This window comes from Vulpes vulpes, chromosome 10 (genome assembly GCF_048418805.1).
Source record: "Vulpes vulpes isolate BD-2025 chromosome 10, VulVul3, whole genome shotgun sequence".
Lineage (NCBI taxonomy): Eukaryota > Metazoa > Chordata > Mammalia > Carnivora > Canidae > Vulpes > Vulpes vulpes.
Genome location: NC_132789.1, coordinates 18,925,908 through 18,952,880, shown reverse-complemented (window position 1 = coordinate 18,952,880; position 26,973 = coordinate 18,925,908). Strand labels below are relative to the sequence as shown.

General features: G+C 45.4%; 1 protein-coding gene across 12 annotated transcripts in view; it reads right to left on the bottom strand.

Annotated features, from left to right (window-relative positions):
* ACACB (acetyl-CoA carboxylase beta) overlaps positions 1–26,973 on the bottom strand; it is a 151,526-nt gene that overhangs the window by 42,594 nt on the left and 81,959 nt on the right. For all 12 annotated transcript variants that reach the window (XR_011994666.1, XM_072723032.1, XM_072723028.1 and 9 more), the window contains 16 exons: positions 25,103–25,203; positions 22,736–22,824; positions 22,532–22,656; positions 18,470–18,583; positions 18,198–18,311; positions 17,556–17,645; positions 14,684–14,802; positions 11,073–11,210; positions 9,967–10,066; positions 9,770–9,877; positions 5,624–5,680; positions 5,143–5,184; positions 3,949–4,164; positions 2,152–2,307; positions 1,105–1,308; positions 73–228 (listed from right to left, as the gene is read on the bottom strand). Coding sequence is in view for 11 of the 12 variants with exons in the window: in XM_072723032.1 (XP_072579133.1) it covers positions 73–228; positions 1,105–1,308; positions 2,152–2,307; positions 3,949–4,164; positions 5,143–5,184; positions 5,624–5,680; positions 9,770–9,877; positions 9,967–10,066; positions 11,073–11,210; positions 14,684–14,802; positions 17,556–17,645; positions 18,198–18,311; positions 18,470–18,583; positions 22,532–22,656; positions 22,736–22,824; positions 25,103–25,203 (1,929 nt within the window). In the remaining variant the exon portion in view is untranslated. The remainder of the gene's footprint in view (positions 1–72; positions 229–1,104; positions 1,309–2,151; positions 2,308–3,948; positions 4,165–5,142; positions 5,185–5,623; positions 5,681–9,769; positions 9,878–9,966; positions 10,067–11,072; positions 11,211–14,683; positions 14,803–17,555; positions 17,646–18,197; positions 18,312–18,469; positions 18,584–22,531; positions 22,657–22,735; positions 22,825–25,102; positions 25,204–26,973) is intronic.

Here is a 26,973-nt window from a genome sequence, read left to right as displayed (position 1 = left end):
CAGGGAGTGTGGGGCTGGTAGAGTCCCTGAGGGGGACCCAGGGTGGTGCCACAGCAAAGCTGTAGGACTTGCCTGCCTGAACATCTCTGGGAAGTCGTAGACATAGGTGGTGCCCAGGGACTGGGCCTGAAATCGCTTGGCCTGAAGCAGATCCTTGGTGACATAGGGAGTGTTGATCAGCATCCCATGCTGGGGTCCCTGTTTATTGCCAAAGGAATTAAACATGATCTGGAAAAAAAGAAAGAAAAACAGAGTGAAGGAAGGAATTTTCAGAGAAGCATAGTCCTGTCCAATTTACTCCTACTCTTCCCTCAATGAAAGTATGGTGGAAGGAAGGAAAGCATATCACATCACATGACAAAGTAAGTGCCCCAGAGAGCTAATCTTCTTACCTCCGCCACTGTGGACAAGCAGAACAAGAAGGGACAGTGGCAGGTATAGAAGCATAGTTCCAAAAATGTGACCCTCATAGTACTTTTCTCACACACAAAACCAAACATGAGGGTACAAAAACTGGTGAGATCTGAATAAAGTCTACATTTGAATTAATAGTACTATACTGTTGCCAATTTCCTGCTTTGGCAAGGTCCCGTGGTTATGCTAAGATGACATCATTGGGAGAAGTTGGGTGAAGGGTACATGGGAACTCTCCGCAATATTTTTCCCCTCTGTACTATTTTTCTAACTTCCTGGGAGTCTAATAATTTAAAGAGTTATATATTTAAAAATGGAAGTCAATAGGATATTTGATTCAGTTTACAAACATCTGTTCTAAAACATGGTTGGGGGAAAATACCCATTTTCTTAAGTGAACCAACCTGGGAATTGCATTACAATCAACCACAGTATTCCACATCTTTTCCCAAACATGGTCCTAAAATGGATTAAATTTGAGATTGATTCTCTTTCCCAGGGGAATGAACAACTGGGATTCAGAAGCTTACATGTTTATTGCAAACTCAGAGGAGCTACCCCAATACAGTATGGCAAGGCAAGACGGACACCAAATATCATTTTAGTCTGTGTCTTGCTCTCAGGAGCAGACTTGATATGCCTCTGCTTGGATTTGCATCTCTATGGCACTTCCCCTCTCCCCAGCCTTACATTTCCAGATCTGGGGTCAGTGACTTCCTTGTAGAGGCTGATGTCCAGGTAGTAGCCCGACTCATTGGTGATGAACAGGCGGATGGGAACAGCCCTGCCAGTGGTGGTCTGGCGGATGTTGATCTTGACCTCAGCCTGCAGCACGCGGAGTTTCCACAGCCGGCTGCCATAGCGCATAACCATGGAACGCACGGACTCTTCAATCTGCCCCAAATGACAGCAATTCCCATCTCAAGGTCCATTCCATAAAAAACTTGTAATAAATAATTCTAGCACTGACAATAAGCAAATGATGACATCCACTGAATGCAAAATACCCAGGACATAGTACGTATCCAACAACTATCAGCCAATAATAACCACAGGTGCCATGCTAAGCATGTGAAGAGCATTATCTCATTTCATCCTCATAATTACTCAGAGAGGCTGGCATTTTTATACTCCAGTGACAGATGAGGAAACGGAGGCTGGTAAGCAACAGAGCTAGTATGCCTACGTGACATCATCTTTATCTCCACCATGTAGCTCAAGGGTTTGCATTTTTCTCTTCTGGGAACCATGTGGGTTAGTGGAGCTGGGACATCAGCACAGGTCCTCTGCACCCCACAGATGCCAAGCTGATGACCCAGGACTTCTTTCATCCCAGAATCACCAGTATCAACTCTGTCCGCTCATGAAGAACCAGCCATGGAAGAATGGTTCTTTTTCCCCTTTCCTTCCATATACGGTCCCCAAAAAAGCTGGGAATGAGGGACAAAATTTTGTCTTGCAAGACACTTTGGACATTTGTGCCATCCTAAAAGTGGAGCGTGCTGCCTATAGGGTGACCATCAGAACAGGGGTGATCCTAAGGGTGGTGGCAAAAATGTGGTCCTGGAATTAAATGACAGAAGGTTGTCCACCCACAACAATTGAGGCTCAAATACACACATACGTGTCCTGGAACTTAGGTCTTGCATGCAAGGAGACAAGACCCCAAAGCAGCAAGGCACAAAGTGCCATAGGCCCCTGGGAAAGCTGAACCCAGAGCATCCCCAGAGGCAAGACCTTAAGAGGGTCCATGATGACGGTGGGCACGAAGTTCAGGAAGATGTGGTTGCAGTCTGTACGCACAGTAGTGTTGTTGAACGCCACTTCCAGCTCATCCATGGCTTCCAGGAGCAGACGCTCACCCTCGTTCTGCAAGTACTCGAAGGAAGCTTCCTGCCAAAGTCAGGGAGATGGATGCAAAAGCAAGGGGCACAAGGCTGGAAACGGAGCCTCACACAGAAGGGAGCAGAAAGCATTGTCCCATCTCCAAAAAGTGTGCCAGGTGAGAAGGGCAGAGCCCTGCCTCTGAAGGTAAAAGCGTGTCAAAGGCTATCCAGCATATTCACCATGTCTTTTATTTTCTGTATTGTGATGCTCTGACAACGAGGCCATACTGACGCTGGAGGGACTACCCCTTCCAGGGTGGCCAACTTCTAGAGATGGTAAATGACTCATCTCTAGGCATGCTTTTCAAATGCCAACCAGGAAATCCAGAGCACATACCTCCTCTTTGGGCTCTCATATTCCAGGTCACTATCCACCTGCCCTAATCACCCCAGGCCCAGGTATCAGACAACTAGAGACAGCCCCTTGGCTCAAGAACCTACTGAAATTATTTAGATGAGCCAATCCCAAGCCTGCCTATCCTGCCTCACTGGTTGTTCCTTCCCGCAGAAACCACAACACTCTTACACACATTTCCCTTTCTTCCCCTGCCTCCCACCACCCTGGTGCTTCCCTATACAGCTCCCCACAGTATGATGTGCCCCCTCCTCTTGGGATCTGAGAGTGACAATCTTTTCAGGGGCAACTGTTTCCTGATCTGTTGTCCTTACTGTTCCTGAAAATAACAAAACTCATTAAAATATCTAGTTGACTGAGGTAGCAAAAAAACTGACATTAGCTTAACATCCACCAGGAGAGGATTCGGAAAACAAAACAAAACAAAACAAAACAAAACAAAACAAAACCCCAAACCATTATATACACAGTACATCCAAGAAAGGACAAAGCATGAGGTAGACCATCTTCATTAATATGGGAGATGAGGTGTACAAGGAACTGACCAGTAAAATCATGTCCAATTGGTTTGTCCACCCTGAGCTCCCATCCGTAGCATTACACCTGCAACTCCTTGTACGCAATCATACCTAGAAAGGGTCACCAACAGGGCTGACCCCTGCTGAGTGGTGGGATTCTGGGTCTTTCTCCTGATTTTTAAAGATTTTATTTATTTATTCATGAGAGACACACACACACAGAGAGAGGCAGAGACATAGGCAGAGGGAGAAGCAGGCTCCCTGTGGGGAGCCCGATGCAAGACTCGATCCTGGACTCTGGGATCATGCCCTGAGCTGAAGGCAGACACACAACCACTGAGCCACCCAGGCATCCCCCTCCTTAATTTTTAAAAGTAGTTTTCAGTATTGTTTGAAAAGTTCACAGTACAATCATAAATAACTTGTCTGAATGCAAGAAACAATGAAAATGAAACATGATCATGCACTCGATAAGCAACTACAAGAAACTCCTTTAATAAACCAGTATCTTTCTACCTTCTCAATTCCCTTCTCAAGCAGACAGATCCATGTGACACAAGAAACATCCACGTGTGCTGCCAGCTGGGACACGCAAAGAAGCCACTTTGCTGTCCACTCCCCTCATACTCCCCAGACTGGAGCATCCCAAGGGCATTGCTGTGTGTGCCCAGTGCACCCCGTGATCCCCAGCACAGAGCAGGGGCTCAGTGAAGGGAAAGCCAGCACACAAGTGACAAAGCTCAGATGGAAAAAGAAACAGTCCGTGGCATTTTACCTTTGTAATGAGGTCTGAGTGCCTGATGATGGCGCGGATAAAGAACCTGTGGTCCGTCACTTCTGCACCGTCTCGCACTTTGGCAGCGCCCAGGTAAAGGTGCATCTTGTGGTTGGCACAGGGCACAGCGGTCAGATCAAAGTTGCGCATCCGGCTGAGCTCCAGCTGGAAAGCCAGGGCAGGCTCCAGGTGTCGGTAAATGCGATCTTCTGCAAACTGGCCCAGCCAGAGAGCAAAGACAGACACACAGACAAGACACTGAATTTGACATGGGGGCCAAATACCTGTTTGGTCCACACCCTGTCTTAGAGAACCCTGATGTTTGTGGCTTTAGCACTCAGGGATGTAGCCTTCATCACGTCACCTGTGAACAACCCCAGGGCTCAGAGATCAGGGGTTTGGGAAGGTCCAGAGGGGAGCCGCAAGCACCACCAGTCTTGCATGCTGGCACGAACTTCTCGGCTCCTGGGTGAGCCTACCTAGTAGCCAGCACCTGCCAGCACAACTGGCCTCTGCTCTGCCACAACACAGAGTAACTCTCGAGAAGTTACTAATCCCTGTTTTCTCTGTGGAAACTGGTCCCCAAAGCAACAGACAGTGCTAGAGACTGAAGTAGAGAGAAAATGAAGACCCTAACAGAAGGATGGGTCTTAACTAGAAATGAAAGGTTTTAGATAAATTAAGCTACAAGATACTGAAGAGGATGGAGTCTTGAGTCTGTGTTGGGAATAGACCCACCTCTTCTAAAATAGGGATCAGCAAAGCTTTTCTTAAAGGGCCAGAGAGGGAACGTGTGAGGCTGGTGAGCCACACGGTTGGTCACAGCCACGCCACCTCTGCCACTTATGTGAGAAAGCCGCAGCACACAATAGGAGATCAAGTAGGTGTGGCTGTGTTCCCATCAAACTCTGTTTATAAAAATAGGCAGCCGGCCGATAAGAACATAAGAGGAGGTTGGGAGAGCCATCTGAGGACAAAATGATTCAGATGAGGGAGACACGGGAGTGAAGGCTGAAAGGATGGGAAGCATGGGGTCTGAGCTTCACAGGGAAACACAATCCCAGAGGAAGGCTGGAGACTATACAAAAGTTACATACATGTTCTAGAATACAAGAGTACCTTAAGGACTGGGGACTATTACTCTTCCTGAGTATCAAAGAGAGGCAAGAACAGTATCACTGCTTTATGTCATACCTCGTCTCTTGCTCTGAATGTGAAAAACTTGGGAAATTCTTTCTGCAAAAGAAATCCATACAAAAAACAATGAAATCAACCAAGACTCATTTAAATACTGATATATTTGTTAGTGAATTTTTCTTAACCATAATCCCATCTGCTTCTAGAATGAATCATTTGGAAAACCTTTTCCTTTTTTATTTTTAAAAAAGATTTTATTTATTTATTTAGAGAGAGAGACAAGCATGAGCAGGGGACGGAAGAAGAAACAGGCTCCCGCTGATCATGGAGCACAATATGGGGTCCAATCCCAGAACCCCGAGATCATGTTCTGAGCTGAAGGCAGACGCTTAACCAACTGAACCACTCAGGTGCCCCAAAACCTTCTTTTTTAGCAATAGCTCCTTTCCACCCCCATCTACAGAGTAAACATCAAATCAATGGCACTGAGTCTTTAGGAATGTTAAGAACTCACAGATGCACTGAGAATCACACTGACCTCTTGAGCAATCAGGAATGTGATTCTTCGGAGTCCATAATCCACAAGGATGTTTTTCTGCATTAAAAACCAAACATGTGGTTTATGTATACAATGGAATATTCCTCAGCCATTAGAAATGACAAATACCACCATTTGCTTCAACGTGGATGGAACTGGAGGGTATTATGCTGAGTGAAGTAAGTCAGTTGGAGAAGGACAAACATTATATGTTCTCATTCATTTGGGGAATATAAATAATAGTGAAAGGGAATATAAGGGAAGGGAGAAGAAATGTGTGGGAAATATCAGAAAGGGAGACAGAACATAAAGACTCCTAACTCTGGGAAACGAACTAGGGGTGGTGGAAGGGGAGGAGGGTGGGGGGTGGGGGTGAATGGGTGACGGGCACTGAGGGGGGCACTTGATGGGATGAGCACTGGGCGTTATTCTGTATGTTGGCAAATTGAACACCAATAAAAAAATAAATTTATTATAAAAAAATAAAAATAAAAATAAAAAAATAAAAACCAAACACACATAAAAACAACAACAAAAACCCCACACATAATGGAATAGTATTTAGCAATAAAAAGAAATGAAGTAGTAATACTAAGTTCCCACATGGATGAATCTTGAAAACATGATGCTGAGTCAAAGACACCAGTCACAAAAGACCTCATATTGCATGATTCCATTTATATGAAAACATAGGCAGATCCACAAGAGACAGAAGATAGATTCATGGTTGCCTAGGGTGGGGGTGGGGGGAGGTGTTGTGTTGAGGGAAAATGGGACATGATCGCTAACAGGTTTTCTTTTTGTAGATGATGATGGTGAACATGTTCTAAAATGTATTTATCATAATGATGGTTACACACTGTATGAATAGATCAAAAAGCACTGAATAGTACATTTGCAATGGGGAAATGGTACAGTATGTGAATTTCATTTAATAAGGCTGTTATATTAGAAAATATATATACATGCATATATATATATACATTTTTAGCATTTCATGAAATCTTTAATAAAATTGAGGGAAGGTCACCATTATATTAAAAAAAAAAAAAAAGACAAGCTGGGATGGCTTAGCTGGCTCAGTCAGTGGAGCATGCAAGTCTTGTTCTTGGGATTTGTGAGTTTGAGTCCCACACTGGGTGTAGAGATTACCTAAAAATGGAATCTTGAAAAAAAAACGAGTAAAAAAGCACCAAAAAAGTGCACACTATATGACTGTATTTATACAAAATTCGAGAATAGATGAGATTATGTTGTTAAAACTCAGTAATGGTCAATTATCTCTGCCAAGAAAGAGAGGAGAACATTCATTTTTTTTTTTTTTTTATCTGAATGCGGGTTACACTTGGGAATTCACTATGAAAAATCATCAGGCTATACTTTATGATTTGTACACATTTTCTATAGATTAAACTGCAATAGGAAAGTACCCAAGAAAGGTACAAAACTGTTTTTAATTAATCCCTAAACAAAATAAACATTATCATATATCGTCTTATGGGAAAATAAAAACCCAAAAGACAAAGAAATATGGTTATTGCCTAACTTGTCCATAAAGTTAAGGAAAATTATTAGGGGAAAGAGTAGTCTTAGTGCATTTCAGAAAGATGTAAGTAGACAAACAAAAGAATACTTAATGGAATATAAGTTGTAAAGAGAACAGGATAAATCACAAAATAAAGGGGGTTTTTATGTGGGAAAACCATCCTGTTAAAGGGAGCCTGAATCATTAGTTCTCAACTAAGGATGTGTGTGAATGCATGCATGTGTGTGAGATTGCATATGTATGAGTGTGTATGTGGGAAAATACATACATAGGTATCTTATTAATGTAAAAAATTTAAAATACTATCTTAATATATAATATTAAAAGTCTTTTGGGATCCCTGGGTGGCGCAGCGGTTTGGCGCCTGCCTTTGGCCCAGGGCGCGATCCTGAAGACCCGGGATCGAATCCCACGTCGGGCTCCCGGTGCATGGAGCCTGCTTCTCCCTCTGCCTGTGTCTCTGCCTCTCTCTCTCTGTGTGTGACTATCATAAATAAATAAAAATTTATTTAAAAAATAAATAAATAAAATAAAAGTCTTTTCCTTCCTCCAGCAGGTGTATATTCTTTTATGTCTCCTCTCTTTGGTATGTTATATATTATATACTCTTGTACAGAGGCACATATGTTTAATCATTTCTAGCTCATGAATACCCTCCGAGGTTGTTATTTAGAGAGTGACTTCTTCCCCTTTCACAGCCACAGGGCACCCATGGCACAGTCGTCCATGCTGTGAGGGGTCTTCCCTGCCCACACTTTCCATAGGTAAGTCTGGCATCCCTCCCACTGCTCTCTCTAGGTAAGAAACACCAACCATCATGAGCATCGTTTAATTTGGTTAAACGGTAGGGTGAGCTCCAACAGCTCAAATGTTACCTTATCCATGCCATGGGATACCAAGTATAAACCCAGTAAGGACATCACCTATGTCAAGAAGACACCACTGGAGGGAAATATGCCAGTATTTCATCTCAGGGCTAGATAGCAGGGCTGTGAGGAGTTTTTTCTCTTTCTCTTTTTAATATTTTATTTAAATATAATTTGCCAACATACAGTATAACATCCAGCGTGGGTTTTGTTTTAAAACCTACTTTTCAGATTTGTCTGCACCTTAAAACATTTTCTACAGTGAACATTATTACATTGTTGATTAATCAAATCAAGTCTAAGTATATCACAGACAATAATGTCCCTAAGCTTGCAAGGCGTTACCCATGACTCAGCATCACTCACCCCTAACCCCAATCACCAGGCCAGGTCCTCTGAGGGATGCTAAGTCAGAGGAGGCATCCCTCCCACCTGGCTGATATGGCCAATGCAACAAAGTACAGGTAAACAGACGAACAACAACTGAAAATGTCCCAGTGTTCTTCAAGTTCAGACCAACTCAGGAGAACTAACAGACAGACGGAATGCCTGGTGGACTTGATTGATTTAGGAGTTAGACATCTCAGCATCCCATTTTACAGAAGGGAAAACTAAGGATTAGAGAAGTAAAGTAACCTGCCCAAGTACCTTCCTGCTGTTTTCACTACCGCCCCTGGCCAAGCTGCTCCACATCTGTTTGCACGTTAAGTCCTTGAGCATATATCACAGCTGTCCCTACTGCCAGGGTGAGAATATATGCTGGCAACAGCCACATGTAATTTCTAAGAACAAGCTCTTCACATAGATGGCTAGCAGTGTAAGCAATTCTTTAAAGGTTTTGAGTTTTCTGCATTATCCAACAAAAACATTCCCTCCAAACTCTTCACTGAATGTGTCCTCCAAGTGGCATTTACACTGCCTTATTTCATCATTCATTGCACAGGCAAAGTGGGTGTACAGTTGACTCTTGAACAATGTGAGGATTAGGGGTGCCCACCTCCTGCACAGCTAAAAATCCATGTATAACTTTTGACTCCCCAAGAACTTAACTATGAATATCCTACCATTGACCAGAAACCTTACCAGTAACATGAACAGTCAATGCTTTTTGCATGTTATATGTTTATATACCATAGTCTTACAATAAAGGAAGCCAATAAAAATGAAGTGTTATTAAGAAAATTACAAGGAAGAGAAAATACACTTACAGGACTATACTGTATTTGTCAGGAAAAAGTCTGCATATGAGTGCACCTGCATAGTTTAAACCATTTGTTCAAGGGTCAACTGTATATGTGTATTTTTTTTAGAGATATAATGGTAGAGGCAGGGAGAGGCAGAGAAGAGGGAGAATCTTAGGCAGGTTCCACATCCAGCCCAGAGCCCAGTGCAGAGCTCGATCTCACCACCCTGAGATCATGACTTGAGCCGAAATCAAGACTCATATGCCCAACCGAGTCATCCAGGCACTCCTATACTTTGTCTTTTAATTGTTACAACACTTGGGAAGAAAGAAATGTTGCCCCTGTATTACTGGGGGAGAAGCTAAGGCTCTACCGAGTTCAGCCACTTCCGCCCAAGGTTACCAGCTCCAAGGAATAGCGGAGCTAGGAGGGGAGACCAGGTCTGTGGCTCTGAAGTACACAGCAGGACTTAGGCACATGTGACACCTCTCCATCACAAGCCCCTCCTTCCTCCTTCAGTGACTCAGGACCAGAGGCATGCCCGACATACCTTGGACTGCACAAATGTCCGGAAAATTGGAACCAGCAGCTCGTCTTCCAGGTGATCCGCGTACTGGAGGGCCACATTCAGGATGTGAATGGGCTCTTCTCGGAGGTTCTGGGAGAGCAAAACAAAGGCAGGTGGTGGAAGGACTCAGGGGCCCCAGCCTGTACCCTCCTCAGCATGCTCCCTGCTCTGACACTGACCTTGCTGTCTTCCTCAGAGTACAGGGAAGTACAGGCCTTGCTGAAGAGGGGAGCTTCCCTGGGCACGTTGGCAAAGCAGGAGATGACTTCGTCAAAGTTCCTAGGGGCGCAGGGTGCAGAGGCAGAGATGAGGAGCTACTGCCCCATGATGTCGAAGGTTAAGATTTCTCTCCAGGCACATGGGAGACTTGGGTCTTCCCTCCTTCCCACCCACTGCTCTACAAGCTCATCCGATGCAGAGCTCACATGGTTCCTGACCAGGTCCAAGGCACTGCCTATGGGGTCTTTCCCAAAAGGGAAGAGGGAACCTATGTGATCTGAGATCATGAATAAAAGAAAGGGTGTCCAGCATGCTGGGGCATCAGCTGGACTCCCCCTGTTTCAGGCTGGGAGACCCTCACACCTCACCAACCCCAAATCAACTAAGGCTGTTGTGAAGTTACAACAAGAGAATTCAAGCATGATGCACAGAGGAATAGGTTGGGGCAGAGGCCAGTAATGACAGGACTAATCACTGACATTGATTGACCATGTCATTTTCACTTTAACTACACTTTATTGTTGTTATTATTATTTTTTTAAGTAGGCTCCTCACCCAATGTGGGGCTTGAACCCATAATCCTGAGGTCAAGAATTGCCAACAAGGCACCCCTCCCTTCTTAAACTACACTTTGTTTTTTTTTTTTTAAATCTTTTTAAAGATTTTATTTATTTGAGAGAGAGCAAGTGAGTGCACAAGCAGGAGCCCAGAACAGGGAGCCCTATGTGACGGGGCTCAATCCCAGGACCTCCAGAATAATGACCTGAGCCAAATGCAGACACTTAACCAACTGAGCCACCCAGGTGCCCCAACTATACTTTAAATACAATATTTAATATATACTATCTCATTTAATTTTCCCAGTGATCCTATAAAATAGATCCTTCTCTTATCCCCATTATAAAGATGGGAAAACAAAGGCACAGAGAGGTAAAATAATTTTCTCAAAGTCTCAGTGTGGAAGTGCACAGTCAGACAGTCTACACAAATGAACAAGTGGGGGCCAGGGAAAGCCTGCTTGGCCCCTCTGCTCAGGGTATCTGAGAGACTGAGCCATTCTGGGTACCTTGTGAAGTCCTCAAATCTCCTGAAGGCGACCATGGCCCCCATCCGCTGGCACAGTGGGGAGAAGCCGCTGTCCATGAAGAGCTCGGTGCTGTGCCTGAGCAGGTCAGGGTTGGTGATGCTGATGGGCACAGCCATCCTATGGGGGGACCAGAAGAGGGGAACAAAGCAGCTACTTGAAGCTCTGGCCCCAAGCACTTGTTCCTGCCTTGGAAGTTTCAGTGAGCCAGACTAGCATTAGAGGCCTCCCACAGCAGGGCTTAAAATTTGGAGACGGAGGGGACTGGGATCTGGGGCTGAAAAGTCTTGTCTGATTACTCAGGCCCTGGAACAGACTAGGAGCTCAGCAAGTGAGGGATGATGAATGAGTGAATGATGCATACATGCATGCACACAGACAAGTCCAGCCTCAACATGGTCCCAGGGAAATCCAAGATCAGGAACTTGGCCATAGAAAATGAACACAGTGCCAATTTCTCCTGGACAGCCCAGCCCTGGGTGGCTGGTGAAAAGGCAGAGTTGGTTCTAGAGAGACATGCCAGGCCTGTGCTCCTCCAGTGCCTCTGCCTCCATCAAACCTGTCCTTGGGACAGGGTCAGAAACCAAAACTGGCCCCTCAGCCAGCAGCTCATTGGAGTTTAGCTGGTCCCTGCCTCCCAGGACTAGCTACTCACCAGCAGCAAGCACAAATGGATCCCCCAGAGCAATGACAATTGCGCCCTGGAGTCAAGTGAAGAAGGGAATGTTTATCAGATGAGGTACAGAAAAGTCAAAAGAGCAGGCCTGGGGCTGCCCTCCTGAAGAGGCAACTTGCCTCCAAGGTTACCCTTTGGCTGATATCTGAGAACTTGGGGAGGAGGAGTCCCACCATTCCCTAAATGATAAGAGGCTCACTGTGCCCAAATTGTTTGTACCATGTGGTTTATGCCAACCACCTACTTTTCTTCTGGGGTCTGGGATTTGGTACATGCTTGGCTGAGGACATCCACATGACCAGTTCCCCACAAAAATCCTGGGTGCTGAGTCTCTAACCAGATGCTGGACAGCACTGCACACAGGTCATCATAGCTCACTGTCAGGGGGATGAAGTACATCCTATGTGACTCCCTTGGGGAGGACTCTTGAAAGCTTGTACCAGAGGATACCCCATGACCCTTTTCCTCTTGCTGACTGTGCTTTGTTTCATGTCCTTTCACTGTGACAAGTCACAGACAGGAGCATGATATATACTACTTAGCCCTGTAAATCTTCTTAGCAAATCCTCAAATCTGGGGTGCTCTTGGGAGACCCCTGACCCAGGTGGGCGGTGGCCTCTATGCCTTCCTGTCGGGTACCCCTGAAATCACCATCCAGGCCCCCTGCTCCTGGACAGCTAAATGCAGAGTAGCAAACTGGCATGGCAACAGAAGCTGAATTCAGCCCATGGACTGATTGTAGTCACTGCAGCATTTTTAATTCTCATACATTAATTACCTTATCACAGTGAAAAGTTGAAGAATTTCATTTTTTAAAAGATTTTATTTATTTATTTGGGAGAGAGAGAAAGAGATCACAGAGGGAAAGGGAATAGCAGAGTCACCACTGAGCAGGGAGCCTGACATGGGGCTCGATCTCAGGACCCTGTGATCATGACCTGAGCTAAGATAGACACTTAACTGACTAAGTCACCCAGACGCCCCTCATTTTTTTTAAAGTCTAGATGTCCTGCTTCTCTTGTGGAGGGGAAAAAGGGAAAGATTTGGTCTTTCAGCAGCCCCTCAGGTAGGGCCATACTCTCCAGGTCTTACCTCCTGGCCAGGCTCACAGAACTCTGTGAGCCTGCCCCTAAGTCCTAGCTGCGCCCTGCATGAAGCTCTGCTGGCCTCTGGTCTGACCTCCCCATCCTGGTCCTCCGACCTAATTCACCGTGTGTCTGGTTCTACAGCCAGGCCCTCCTGGGAGGTGGGACTTTACTCGCCATAGCCCTTCCCAGAGACCCTGAAGAGCGGGGTTAGGGGCAGCTGCAGGCAGGGTCTACTCTGAAGACCCAGGCCTAGAGGAAGATTCTGGAGCTCCCAGCCAATAGCCACAGCAAGGACCTGAGACAGTCAGGGAATCCCTCCAGGGCCCTTGGTGTCTGTGTTGGTCAAAATGGGACCCTGTGCCCACACTGACGGTCCCAACAAGTAATCCAAATATGTGTACAGGTTCCATTCATCCAAACGAGTTGTGACTGACCCACAGCGTTTCGGAGAACCACCTTCTATCCTAACTGGGTTGAACTGCTAAGAAAAAAAAAAAAAAACAGAATGCCTCCTCACGGGCAGATAGTTTCAAAAGTACTTACACCACACCTCCCACAGTTCCCAAAATGATTCCAGGGCCATAAACACTTTGTTTCCTTTTCTCTCAAATGGACAAAATATCATGCTCTCTCTCTTTTTTAAATAAGAGTAAAAATAAATGATAAATACAAAAGGAGGTGCCTCATTGAGAAGCACTTCTTTTCTTCATTCATAGCCAAACAACACCCTTCTTCTTAAAAGCAACAGACAGAAAAACACACGCTTTCAAACCCTCAAGAGATCCTAATATTCCCCACTTCAAGAAATCATGAATCCTGTTGCCCATAGAGACACAAGATCTGATTAATTCACAGCCCAAATCATGATGAGACTGTTCTAGCCACAAGCCAGGCCTGTGGGGACCCCCAGGAGAACTGGACCCAGAGGCATGGGGAAGAGGGAAAGGGAATGCTCCAGATCTCAAGGAGACATGTTTACTTTAGCTGAAGGTAACTCACTCTACCTGACCAGGATGGTACTTCGGGTCCTGAAATAAGATGCATTAAGAAAACACACACACTAGTGTGTCCCCAAATGAGAACTTCATGGGGATCCAGAGGATCTGTAGGTGCTGCAGGGGGTACTCTGACGGGAGAGGCACGTGGCTCAAATCCCTACTACCCCATATGAATGAGCAGCTGGGCTTGTGCCAAGGGAAGATGTCAAATGGAGATGAAAACACATTTTTGGCCAGCAGATGGTGAGGACTGAATGAAACAGCATGGAAAGCTTAGCATGGTGCCTGACCAACAGCATGCCATCAGGCAGCACCAACACAGTGATAATCATCCCAGGGGTCCCTAATGTTCACCAACAACTTTCCACATGTCAGGCACTGCCCTAATGCCACATGCTTCTTGTCACATTTATTCTTCATAATGGCTTAGGAAAGAACTGTTGAATAGAACTTTTTGTGGTGACGGAATGTTCTAGAACTGCAATATCCACTATGGCAGCCACAAACCACATGTGGCTGTTGAGCACTTTAAGTGTCGCTGGTACAACTAAGGAAAAATTAAAAATTTAATTTAATTTCACTCGTTTTAATTTAAAGAGGCATATATGGGTAGTGGTTACTATACTGGGCAGTGCAGGTGGATGGGGTAGACACTGGATTATCTCATTTTACAGATGAGAGAACGGAGATGCAGGGAGATCCCACAGGGGAGAAGTGGTATCCCTGATGTCTCCCCAGACACACTCGCTGGGTCCCTCCAAAGACAGGACCTACACTGGTGACGAAGAAAAGAAACACACATGCCACGCCAGGGTGTGGACCATCCCATACCTGTTTGGGTGGGAAGAGGGCAGCATGAACTGGAATTCCACCACACAGGTGCCGTCCGGGAGCTGTCGGTGCTGCAAGCTGTTTAACTCATAGGCAATGTAGCCCCTCCGCACATAAACCTAATGAAGCAGAAGCCGCAGAAGACATTCTCTCAGAGGGCGTTGCAGAGTGCCTTCCAAACCTGACAAAACTCAGGCTGGAGGGATACCAGAATGATCTCTAAGTGTTCTCCAAGCAGTAGCAAGGAACAAATCTGCTCACGTGTTATTACAATGTTACTTTCATCACAAAGGGCTAGAGAGTAAATGTTTTAGGCTTTGCAAGATATCGGTTCTCTATCACAACTATTATTCAATTCCGTTGTTGCAGCCTGGACGCAGCCAAGGACAATATGTAGATAAATGGGCATGGCTGTGTTCCAATAAAACTTTATTAACAAAAACAAGCAGTGGGCCAGATGCAGCCCGCAGGCTACAGTCTGCCGACACCTGCTCTAGAGTAGCCTGCCGTCCAACAGAAACGTAACATAGCCACATAAGCAATTTTGGTTTTCCATTTTCTAGTAGCCACTTCAGAAAAAGCAGCAGGTAAAAATAAGTTTAATAATAGATTTCATTTCATCCCCGATTCCAAATGTAATGTCCTTTCAACATGTAATCAATATAAAATTATTGATGCAGTTGCGATTCTTTCTCCATGCAGAGTCCTTGAAAGCCAGCATGCATTGTATACTCAGAACACAGCTCGACCCAGACCAGCTAGCTGCATTTCAAGTGCTCACTAGCCACATGGAGCCAGTGGCTGCCCTATTGGACAGCACAGTTCCAGAGGTTAAGACGGTGGGATTTCTTTAATCAAATAGGGAAAATAAGAATTGTGTAGCAAGAGTTAACATAGCAGGCCTAACCACCATTCTTCAAAGACCATTGGCCGGCCTCCAGGAACTTGAATTTGGCAGGGTTCCCACTATTCCCTGGTAAGAATGGTTTGTGGCACCTGAGCTGTATAAAGAGTGGATTTATGTTGAACCTGTCCTTTCTTTCTGGGAGTTCAGAATCGTGTCACAAACTAGGACCAGTCCCCAGTAAAACCCCTGGGAGTTGAGTCTCTGAGCCTCATTTCAAACATGTTTTCATAACTTATTGTTTGAGGAATTGAAAGTGCCTACAGGACCACTGGAAGCTTGTATCTGGTTTCCTTTGGATGTTGCCCCATGCACTTTGTCCCTCTGCTGATTGTGCTTTGCGTCCTTTCATTCTAGCAAGTCACAGCCATAAGCATAACCATTTGCTGAGTCCTGTGAGTCTTCCCAGTGAATCATCGGACCTGGGGCTGGTCCTGGGGACATCTGCACATTTAGAGCAGGAACAAAACTCTACACATCTAAGAGACCGAGTGAAAATGTCATGTTCACAATGCTCATTTGAGTCATGGAGAAAAGGTTGGATTATGTTCAATAAGCCTGTCGAACAAAGGGACAGGATGTTCAAAGAGCTCTGGAAAATTCTCAAACAGGAAAAAAAAAAAAAAAACCCAAAACAAAACAGGATTTGGCACTCCAAAAAGCAAAGAAGGTAGGCTGATGCTTTCTTTCCACTTGACACAGGATCCCCTCAAATAGGACAGGCACTTGGATAGTGAGCAGCAATAGTGTTCACATCAAATGCTAGTGCTCATTTATCTTCAAATAACCCTGTGAGGTAGGCATTACCGCCCCTGCTGTGGCATGAGAATCTAAAGGTCCAGAGAAGGCAGGCAACTGGCCAGAGGTCACATAGCTCGTAACCTCGCATAGGTTGCTCCCACTGACGGGAACCTCTTTGCTTCTTCCCTTCCCACCAATTCTGACTCGCTCTTCCGATGCTTGCTTTCGTATCACTTTCTCATCCAAGTCTGGGCTGACCCTCCCGGTAAGGTTAAATCCTGCTGTCCGATTCTCAGCGTGATGGCTGTGTTCCCACTGCAGCCCTACCATATGTGCAATGAAGGAAATATTTAGTGTGTGTCTCTCCCCAGCCAGAGAGAAGCTCCATGAGGACAGAAACTATGGCTGTTTCCTGCCGTGTCCCCAGTGTCTGGCACACAGTGGGTCTCGATATAGTTGAACATTGGAAAGAGCAGGGGGTGGGAGAGGGGGAGGCACTTATAAGCACTACTGGGTCTCACTGTTGGAAGCAGGGACCTGAAAAGGATTCTCTGAGGTGAAACCAGGGAGGAGGTAAAGACTGCAGGCCCAAGAGACTCTGGGGCTGTTACATGCTCACAAACCCAAAATGGTCTCCATGGAGACCCAGCCAAGCTTCCAGCACCAGGATGAGGGGCCCACAAGGTCTACAAAGGTGGAAGAAGAGGGAGTGGGGGCCACAGGGAACTGAGACTCCAAGATCAGAGGTTTTTGCTGCTGGTCACTCCCTTCTCTGTCCCATCACCAGGGAGGGTACCTTAAATTGTCACCTAGACTCCCTCCAGCTCTTACAGTTTGAAGCAGATGAGTCTTCCAAAGAAAGTTATCTAATGCAGTGAGTCAGAGTTTGCATGAGGTGCCTCAGCTCTTAGTTGTGGGTATTTAGGTGTGCCCTGCCGAGATGAGGCCAGGATGGCACAGGAGAGAACAAGGATTACCAGCAAGGACTCCAGATTGAGACCACCATTCACACCATTGAGTGTGAATGGTGGTCCTGCCACTCCCCAGCTCTGAAACCATCTCTCCCAGCTTCACTTCCCTTTCCTGGAAGCTGGGTATAGTAACAGTACCTGCCCTGTAGAGAGAAGGACAAGATCCCATGCTCAAGGCATGTGGCTGGTGGGCAGTGGCTGCTGGAACCGGCATGTTCAGTGCAGATGCTGTTCCTGGGGCCCCCCTCCTACTTACCTCCAAAGATGCCATACAGACAACTTTGTTGGTGTGGTAGAAGAAAGTGGGCAGGACGTCAAATATGGTCGTTTCTGAGAGTATTAATTTCTGCGGGATGGGAAGGAGCAAAAAAAGGAAATGTTACCAAGTTTTAATCAAGGGTCAGATGAGTGGAAGGGGGGTAGCAGGGAGGGGAACCCGGCACTGGTATCATCAACAAAATTCTACCAGCATTCCAGGCCACAGATCTGAAAGTGGAAACAGTTTGGGGACGACTGCCCCTAAGGCTCCCCTTTCCAAATGCGGAGAGGAGGTACCTGGAGACTGCAAATGATCCAAAACTGGGGGATGAGGGGAGCCCAAAAGATGAAGCCATGCCTCAGCCATGTGAGTGTTCATGGTTTCCAGTAACTCCATTAAAATTGTACGTTGTGGGGAGCCTTGCAGCCTGATGCTCCGTCCACCCTGTGGGACTGAACCTCTCCCAAAGGCTCCCCAAGGCCCCATCGGGCAGCCCTGGCCACAGTGGACTAAACTGCTGGTATTTGCAACTGTGCCCGGAACCCAGTGCCGCCCCACTGAGGGCGTGGGGAACCCATGTATCTGAGGCCCCACCTGGGCCACAGTGTGTGCTCTGTGAATAGAAGGAGGTGGCCTCACCTTGAGGTTTTCTGGGCAGAACTGGTGGCCGTACATGTCGATGGCAGACAGGAAAATGGACTCTACCTGGTTGTGCCTCAGCTCATAGGATGGGAGGTGGGAGGCAATCAGGACCTGCGGGAGGGGGTGGGGAGCAGAGGGGCTGGGGTAAACCAACCCTTCAGGGGAGAAGCCTAGGGCCAGGCCCTGGGGTCGGATGCGGGATGGCAACAGAAGGGCTATGCACCATGAGGGACACGGGTGGCGAGAAGGACAGCACCCCACGACTCTACCTGTCTGGCTCTGAGGGCCACCTTGCAATGCTCGCTTTTGCTCAGCTGAGTGAGCTCGTTGAGGATGGAGGTCAGCTCTTCAGACAGGGAAGGGTCTGGGCCACAGAGCTCATCCTTTGGGGGACAAAGACAGAATCCAAATGGCTTCCCTCCGCCAGAAGGAAACAAGCCAGCACTCACCCTCAGCTGGGGGGGCGGGGTGCAGCTACCCCAAGTCAGACAGCTGCTCAGCTCTCTGAGCATCCCTAGCACAGCTTAATCATACATAATCATACATCTGCCATGTGTCCCCCATTCATCCACCTGCTAACACACCCTAAACACCCACTCAGACAAAAAATACAACTCCATCTCTACCTACATCACTATTAGTAGCCACCCAATATTAGGTACTTAATATGTGCCAGGCAAGCAACTCTACCCTTTACATTCATTTCCCCAAACTCTCCCACCCCTCTGAGGAGTTACAATATGATTCCCATTTTACAGATGAGGAAACTGAGACTCAGAAGTAGTGTGCCATCAAGCATAGGCAAAGCAGAGCCACATCCAAACCCAAGTCTATTCTGTCCCCAAGGCTTCTCTTTCCTCAATACATTGCTGCTTGACTTAAGGGGTTTCAGAGAAGAGGGATGAGGGGAAATAGAGCCAGGTACAAAGAGTAAGGTTCACACAGGATGCTCTAATGAGAGTTTGATAAGCCACCCTCTAGGAGCAGCATTCTGGAGAGTTCAAGGGCAGCTTCTTACAGGAAGGAGGATCTGGAGTTGCAGAAAAAGTAGAGGAACAGCAGATCCCATTGGCATCCCTCCTCACACTTCTGAATAAGAGACCTTTTTGCCAGACACCAGGGCTGTGTGCACCTGGTCTGTGCATATCCTCCTTGTGCCCTACATGCAAGAAGGGCTTGGGAATGGCTCAGAGCAGGTGCTCCCTAATACCCATTGAAGACAGAACAATGACGGCTGGGAATCTGAACACTCCAGCAACACACCTCCACCCTGCGCCAGCCCAGACTGCTCTCCATGAAATCACCAGATTGGTGGGGCCATTGGTCCTTTCTTCTACACCTGCCTCTGCATTTCCCACTTAGAATGAACCTGCTCTGTTTTTATGATCAGAACATCCATAATGCATTAATATTTCACATTTGTACACAAACATACAAGCATGCGGGTGCTGAAGAAATCACATAGGTTACTCTAAACTTTCTCTCCCTCCCCTGCTGTGATTTGCTTTAGAAACCAAGTCCCCTTAAAGACTCAAAGAAGTTCTTTTGAGACTCAAAAAAATTTTCATTTCAAAGTGAATATTCAATTAACAAGTCTTTTCAGAGAGTCTTCTAGGCACCAAATACCATCAAATGCAAAGAACTCACCATTTTCAACAAATGGAACCAAGAGAGCCAAAAGAATAGTGGATCTCGCACACATTCCCCAAACTGCACCTGATACAATATTTTCAGCCGCCTTCGCTGAGAATCCCCAAACAAGTGTCCTCATTCTCTGATCTGGGGGCCACTCGACTCTGTCCTCCAGTATACATAACTTTTAGCAGCTTCATGCCCAGAAGAGAGTCAGTATGTGCACAAAGATTAATGAACACCAGGATAATCCACAGATCTCACTCCTGGCCTTTGAATGGCGAGCCAATGGTAACAGGTAACAGGCACACCTTGCTTTACACTCAACTGAAAAAGACTCCATCCAAAGGAGGTATTTTGCAAAGGATTACACTATCTTAGCAATGGCATTCTCCACAAAGAGTGGACATCTCTTTGGGCGTAAGTTCCCAATCCTGGCTGCAAGCTGCAATCACTTGGAAAGCCCTCCCTGCCAATTTAATTTTTAAGAATTTCAAAAACTACACAAGAATCAAGGATCAGTAGGGGCACCCAAGTAGCTCAGTTGGTTGAGCATCTGACCCTTTATTTTGGCTCAGGCCATGATCTCAGGGTCCTGGGATTGAGCCCTGTGTTGGGCTACACTCTCAGCTGGGAGTCTGCTTAAGGATTCTCTCTCTCTCTCTCCACACTCTCTCTAAAATAAATAAATCTTTAAAACAAAATTAAGGATCAGGGATCCCTGGGTGGCGCAGCGGTTTGGCGCCTGCCTTTGGCCCAGGGCGCGATCCTGGAGACCCCGGATCGAATCCCACATCAGGCTCCCGGTGCATGGGGCCTGCTTCTCCCTCCGCCTGTGTCTCTGCCTCTCTCTCTCTCTCTCTGTGACTATCATAAATAAATAAAAATTAAAAAAAAAAAATTAAGGATCAGTACATTGAAAACCTCTATACTGATGATCCAGATTCACCAGGTGTTAAAAGTTTATTATTATTATCATACTTGCTTTTTCTCTGGTAAGCATATACACACGTATGCAAGTATGCACACATACATTTTCTTTCTTTGAGAGTCAGTTACAGACACTGCAATCCTTCCCACTAAGATTGTACCTCCTTGAGAAAAAAGATCCTCTCTTAGGTAAAAAAAAAACACTAAAAACACCCAAGAAATTAGACATTAAACTGATATTATTATATAATATACAACTTATATTTAAGTTTCCAATGGGGGGCTTTCAAAAAATATTAATGCCTGGTCCACATCCCCAGAAAGCCTGATTTAACTGACTAGGGTGGGGCCTGAGCATCTGTATTTTTAAAAAGCTCCACTACACTTACCCCAGGAGATTCTCATGTGCAGCTAGGAGTAAGAGATCCTCATGTTGCCCTAGATTTCAAAATGATTTTTTACAAAAATATCAGTGTTGTTTTTTTTTAAGATTTATTTATTCATGAGAGACACAAAGAGAGAGCCAGAGACACAGGCAGAGGGAGAATCAGGCTCCCTCTGGGGAATCCGGTGTGGAACTCGATCCCAGGACCCAGGGATCATGACCTGAGCCAAAGACAGATGCTCAACCACTGAGCCACCCAGACACCCCCAAAATATCAAGTTTTTATGAATCCATCTTGTTAGGGTGTTAACTATCCTATAAACCCAGGCCCAAATTTGGCCCACTGCCCATTTTTATAAATAAAGTTTTCTTGGGTACACAGCCCCACTCATACATTTATATTTTATATTTATACTTATATATTGTCTATGATTTCATTCACACTACAATAGCAGAGCTAAGTTGTTACAACACAGGCTGTGTGGTTCTCAAGACTAAAATATTTATTATCTTTGCAAAAAAAAAAAAAATTTGCCAGCCCCTTCTTGCTATAAGCTAAGTCCAGATCTCTCTTACTATCTGCTGATTCTACATTTTCCAAGTGAGCCATCAGGGACCAGATCAAGGAAAAAAATCTTTAGCTATAAAGAATGCTAGTTATCACCAGTCAACAGAAATCAGAACAAAGAAATTCCATGCTTCTCCAAGAAGGCAAAATAAAAATCCTACCAAGACTCAGAATCCAATATCCCATAATAACTTATGACTCTGGAGCCAGGTTATGGGTTCAAGTCCCAGCTCTGCATTCATTTTATTTTTAAGATTTTATTTATTTATTCATGAGAAACACACAGAGAGAGGCAGAGACACAGGCAGAAAAGCAGGGTCCCTGTGGGGAGCCCGATGTGTGATTTGACCCCAGGACTCCAGGATCACGCCCTTGGCCGAAGGCAGAGGCTCAACCTCTGAGCCACCCAGGCATCCCCCAAGTTCTGCCTTTAGAAGTTGGATGCCCTTAGGAAAGTGACATCACTTCCCCCATGCTCTGCCAAAGTGGGAGCGAGAGCAGCGTGCACCTTCCAGGCTTGCTGTGAGAATTAAATGAGTTAGTATTTATACAGCATGGCAGGAGTACCCGGGACATAGAGGGTGCTTTTGAGTGTTAGCCATGATCTCCTCTAGCAACTGATAAATCCCACCCATTGCCTGGCTTCATAAACTACGTCTTGAGACACAGGCATGTCCATTGCTTACACTGTACAAGATCAGGACTGAGACTGTATGACCGGCAAAAGCTGAAATATTAATACTCTGGCCATTTGCGGAATGTCTGCAGACCCCAAGCTATTCCCACTGTGAGTACAAGGCGCTCTTTCCTGCTTACAATCAACATGATCACCAGCTGGTTCTTCTTGGCCACCTGTGCATGGGAAAAGATGCAATCCAGCACCTGAGACATGTCTGGCTTCAGCTGCTCCCTGAGGTTTATCACACACTTGTCATAGTGAGCTGCAGGGAGACAAAAGGGGTAAGGCTCAGGGCCCTCCCGCCGTGTGGGCTTGTCACCAGTGCTGGTAGCAACTCTTGCCTTGTTGGAAATGGTGTTCCACGCGTAAGTATCTTCGCAGGAGGTCCAACACCACCGCCTTCATGTAGCCACGGATCCCACTGCGGTACCTGAGGAGGAAGGCGAGGCTGCTTGAACCATCAGCTCCACTTCCTGGGGCGGAGGGGCAGGTTTACAGCCAGGGCTTTTAGGACTTCAAAAAGGAGAAAACAGTAATCAAGTATCTGGAGGCTGTATCCCCTAATCCTCAAGGCTGGGAGAGATGTGTGAGTTGGTTCATTTGCACTAATTCTACAGGCCAAAGACAGCAGTGACTTGCACATGGTCATATATCCAGCCAGGGTCCAAGCCTGAGCCTTTGGATGGCACCTGCCAAACCCCAGAGAGAAAAGATGAGATGCTGAGAAAGGTCAGCCTTGTATACACTATTGATACCAGAAATGATCAATTAACCATCCTAGGTATAAAGATAGCTTGAAAGATAAACAAAACTTGAAAGAATTTATCGATAGATCCTATGTAAATTTCACTTTCTTTTTGAAAAACCAAATTTTAACCTGGATGTTCCCTAAAACATTTCATCTAAATAATTTCTGCACGTAGGAAAATGAGTTTCTTAAGTGATATGACACTGAGTTTTAAGGGCATTAAGACCAGTTTAACCCCAGAGTCATTGACAATAAAAGAACCTAATACATGCATTTATTCAATTATGACTTATTTTTTTAATATTATTTATTTATTTATTTATTTATTCATGAGAGACACAGCATGAGAGAGAGACAGAGACACAGGCAGAGAGAGAAGCAGGCTCCCCATAGGGAGCCCGACATGGGACTCGACCCCGGGTCTCCAGGGTCACCCAGGCTGAAGGTGGCGCTAAACCGCTGAGCCATCCGCGCTGCCCCTATTCAATTATGATTTAAAAAGAAAAAACAATTACATATATATGAGAGCTCTGAGGGGCGCCTGGGTGGCTAAGACGGTTAAGTATCTGACTCACGATTTCAGCTCAGGTCAGGAACTCAGGGTCCTGGGATTGGGTGCTGTGCTCAGTGGGGAGTCGGCTTGAGGATTCTCTCTCCCTCTGCCCCTCCCCCTATTCGTGCACGCAAACACGTGTGCTCTCTTTCTAATAAATATATCTTTTTAAAAAAAGAATAGAGGGTCACCTGGGTGGCTCAGCGGTTGAGCGTCTGCCTTTGGCTCAGGTTGTGATCTTGGAGTTCCAGGATCGAGTCCCACATCAGGCTCCCCACAGGGAGCCTACTTCTCCCTCTGCCTGTGTCTCTGCCTCTCTCTCTGTGTCTCTCATGAATAAATAAATATTTAAAAAGAGAACAGAGTTTTGATATTTATGTCTAACACAGAAAAATCTGCAAACGGATTTGGTTAATTCGTCATTTGTTTATCTAGGCATTTTTCTGAAGTTAAAGGGTGGGTTTAAGGTTAGCGGCCAAAGCATTCTGGGGATGGTCTCCCCTCCTAGCCCTTGGCTGTGAAACTCTCTTCATGGGGAATCCCCCCTAAGACTTCCTTCTTCAGCTCAGTCCTATGGGGCAGGCTGAGACCCCATGAACCAAGGCAGTCCCGGAAAAGAAGGGTAGTCTCCAATGGTCCTATTTCTCTGTGCCTCAGTTTCGGGCACGTGGTAAAATGTACATGCACTTAATCTCTTCCAGCTTAAAACCTTTTCAATTCTGCCTTTATTAGCAAAGCTTTCCTGCGAGATAATATTCACACAACATGGTAGTTCTTCCTGTCATCAGGATAGTTCTCTCTGCTCAAGAGCTGCTTAAAATACAAATTCTTTTTTTTTTTTTTAAGATTTATTTATTTATTCACGAGAAACACACAGAGGCAGAGACACAGGCAGAGGGAGAAGCAGGTTCCCTGAGGGGAGCCCAATTCGGGACTCAACCCCAGGACCCTGGGATCACAACCTGAGCTGAGGGCAGATGCTCAACCGCTGAACCACCCAGGGGTCCCTACAAATTCTTCATCAACTCTCTTCTGCAATGATTTCAAAATCACAATGATAATCTATATAGTCCTTTATAGCCTATAAAACCACTGCATCCCATTGTCATATAGTCAAAGCTCACATAAGGACTCTCTATGTGTAAGTACTTCATGAACATTAATCCACTCAGAAAAGAATGACCTCTTGTGAGTGAAGTGTTTTTATTCCCATTTTACAAACTGGCAAACTGAGATCACAGGAGAAAAGGGTTAGGAGTACCTGTGCCAGGATTGTAATCAGAGTCTCTGGATCCCATGTATTGTCTCTTGGTTGGAACCTGCCCTTAAGAGAGCCCCAGAGTTGCCTCAGTGGTGTAATACACAATCAGTGTGACAATCACAGCCTATGGAGAGCCAAGGACTCACCTCTGGACCAGCTGCACGATGCTCTGGGTGTTCATGAAGAAGACCTCCCGGTCAGCCTTCCGCTGTAGGGTGGCTGCGTGGCAGTCCAGGATGGTGGCTATCTGGACAGGCAGACAGGACAGGTCTGGCCACTTATAACCACACAATCTGGTCACCACACAGCAGTCACCAGAAGGACCCACCGTGGGCTCCCATGGAGGATCCACCCAAAGCTCATTCAAAATCTAAAAATTTCATCTCCAAAGCCCTCTCTGGCCACCCAGAATTAGCTCTGTTAGTCCCGCTCAACATATTGCTTGAGGAATTTGAGCTTAGAATGGCAACAATCCCATTAAGACACATGTATTATGCCTCTCCACAAATATGAGTAGTCTGGGGGAAGGGAAGGGAGTTTCCAACCTTAGGGAAAATGAAGTGGGCTGTTGGCAGGGGGGTTCTTCTTTTTATAACTAGATTTACTGTTACTAGCATATTGCTTTTGGTAACAAAAAGAATTTTTTTTCCAGTGGCCTACTTTTTTTTTTTTATAAATTTATTTTTTATTGTGGGGGTTCCTCAAAGAGTTAAAAATAGATCTGCCCTACGACCCAGCAATTGCACAAAAAAGTATTTTTAATGAAAAATTTGCACAAACAACAAATTCCTAAAATGTCCAAATACGTACTTTTTACAACTGGTGTTCTTTAGAGTTTTGTTTTGGTTATTTTTCAGTTAAGATATATTTACATACCATAGTAATCCCCCCATTCACTCATTCATTCATTCATTCATTTTTTTTAAGTAGGCTCTACGCCTGATTTGGGGCTTGAACTCATGACCCCAGTATCAAAAGCTACATGCTCTACCAATTGAGCCAGACAGGCAACCCTCCCCTTTACAGTATAAAACCAATTGAGTATCTTTCACTATATTCAGAGTTATGCAACCATTTACCACTATGTAATTTAAGAGCATTTTCATCACCCCAGAAAGAAACCTGATAACCATTCCCAGTTTTCTTGATCGCCCTCTCCCAGCCCCTGGCAACCGCTAATCCACTTTCTATCTATTTACCTATTTTGGACATTTCATGTACACAGAATCATGCAATCTGTGGTCTTTTGTGACTGGCTTCTTTCCCTTAGCATGTTTTCACGGTACGTCTATATTGTAGTATAAATCTATATTAGATTCGTTTTTATGATGGAACAATATTCCAACCTCTAGAGTGGTTGACCTCCAGGAATGACCTGATCTATGCTGAACTGTATGTAGTTCCCCCAAATCACCAATATGTGGGTGGGGGAATGATGATGGTATGCAGCCCTTCTAACCAGACAGAGGGCAGAAGGCAAACCGACAGAGGAGGTTCCTCCAAATGCAAATTACCTTTAAAATGCTTAATAAAAGCGACATCCCCTCCTCCAAAATAAATAAATAAATAAATAAATAAATAAATAAATAAATAAAGGCATAAAATCAGGCCAATACAGAATTATTAGAGATATTTTATACTACCCGGTAATGCTTTTCATTATTTAAAAATATTCTATATATATATATGGCCCCAAGATGATCACCTTACAAACACCAGAGGAAGAAAATGAAAGCTAAGGGCTAGCAAGAAAATCCCAGGTGCCTCTATTTCAGCCAGGGTATATTGGGGAAATGCTCACTGTATTTGTACCAATGGCTTACTCCTATTCTGAATCCGAGTAAGGCTCAGTGACTGTGTTCATCTCAACAACTTTGGGGAAAATGCTGGGGTTCTGTAGAGAAGGGCTCAAAAGGAAACTCTAAGCCCCCAGCATCTTGGGTGCTCAATCCATCAGAAGCCAGTGGCCAGCATTTGAGTTCCAGAAGCAGTACCCGGGGGCACCCTAGTGGGACGA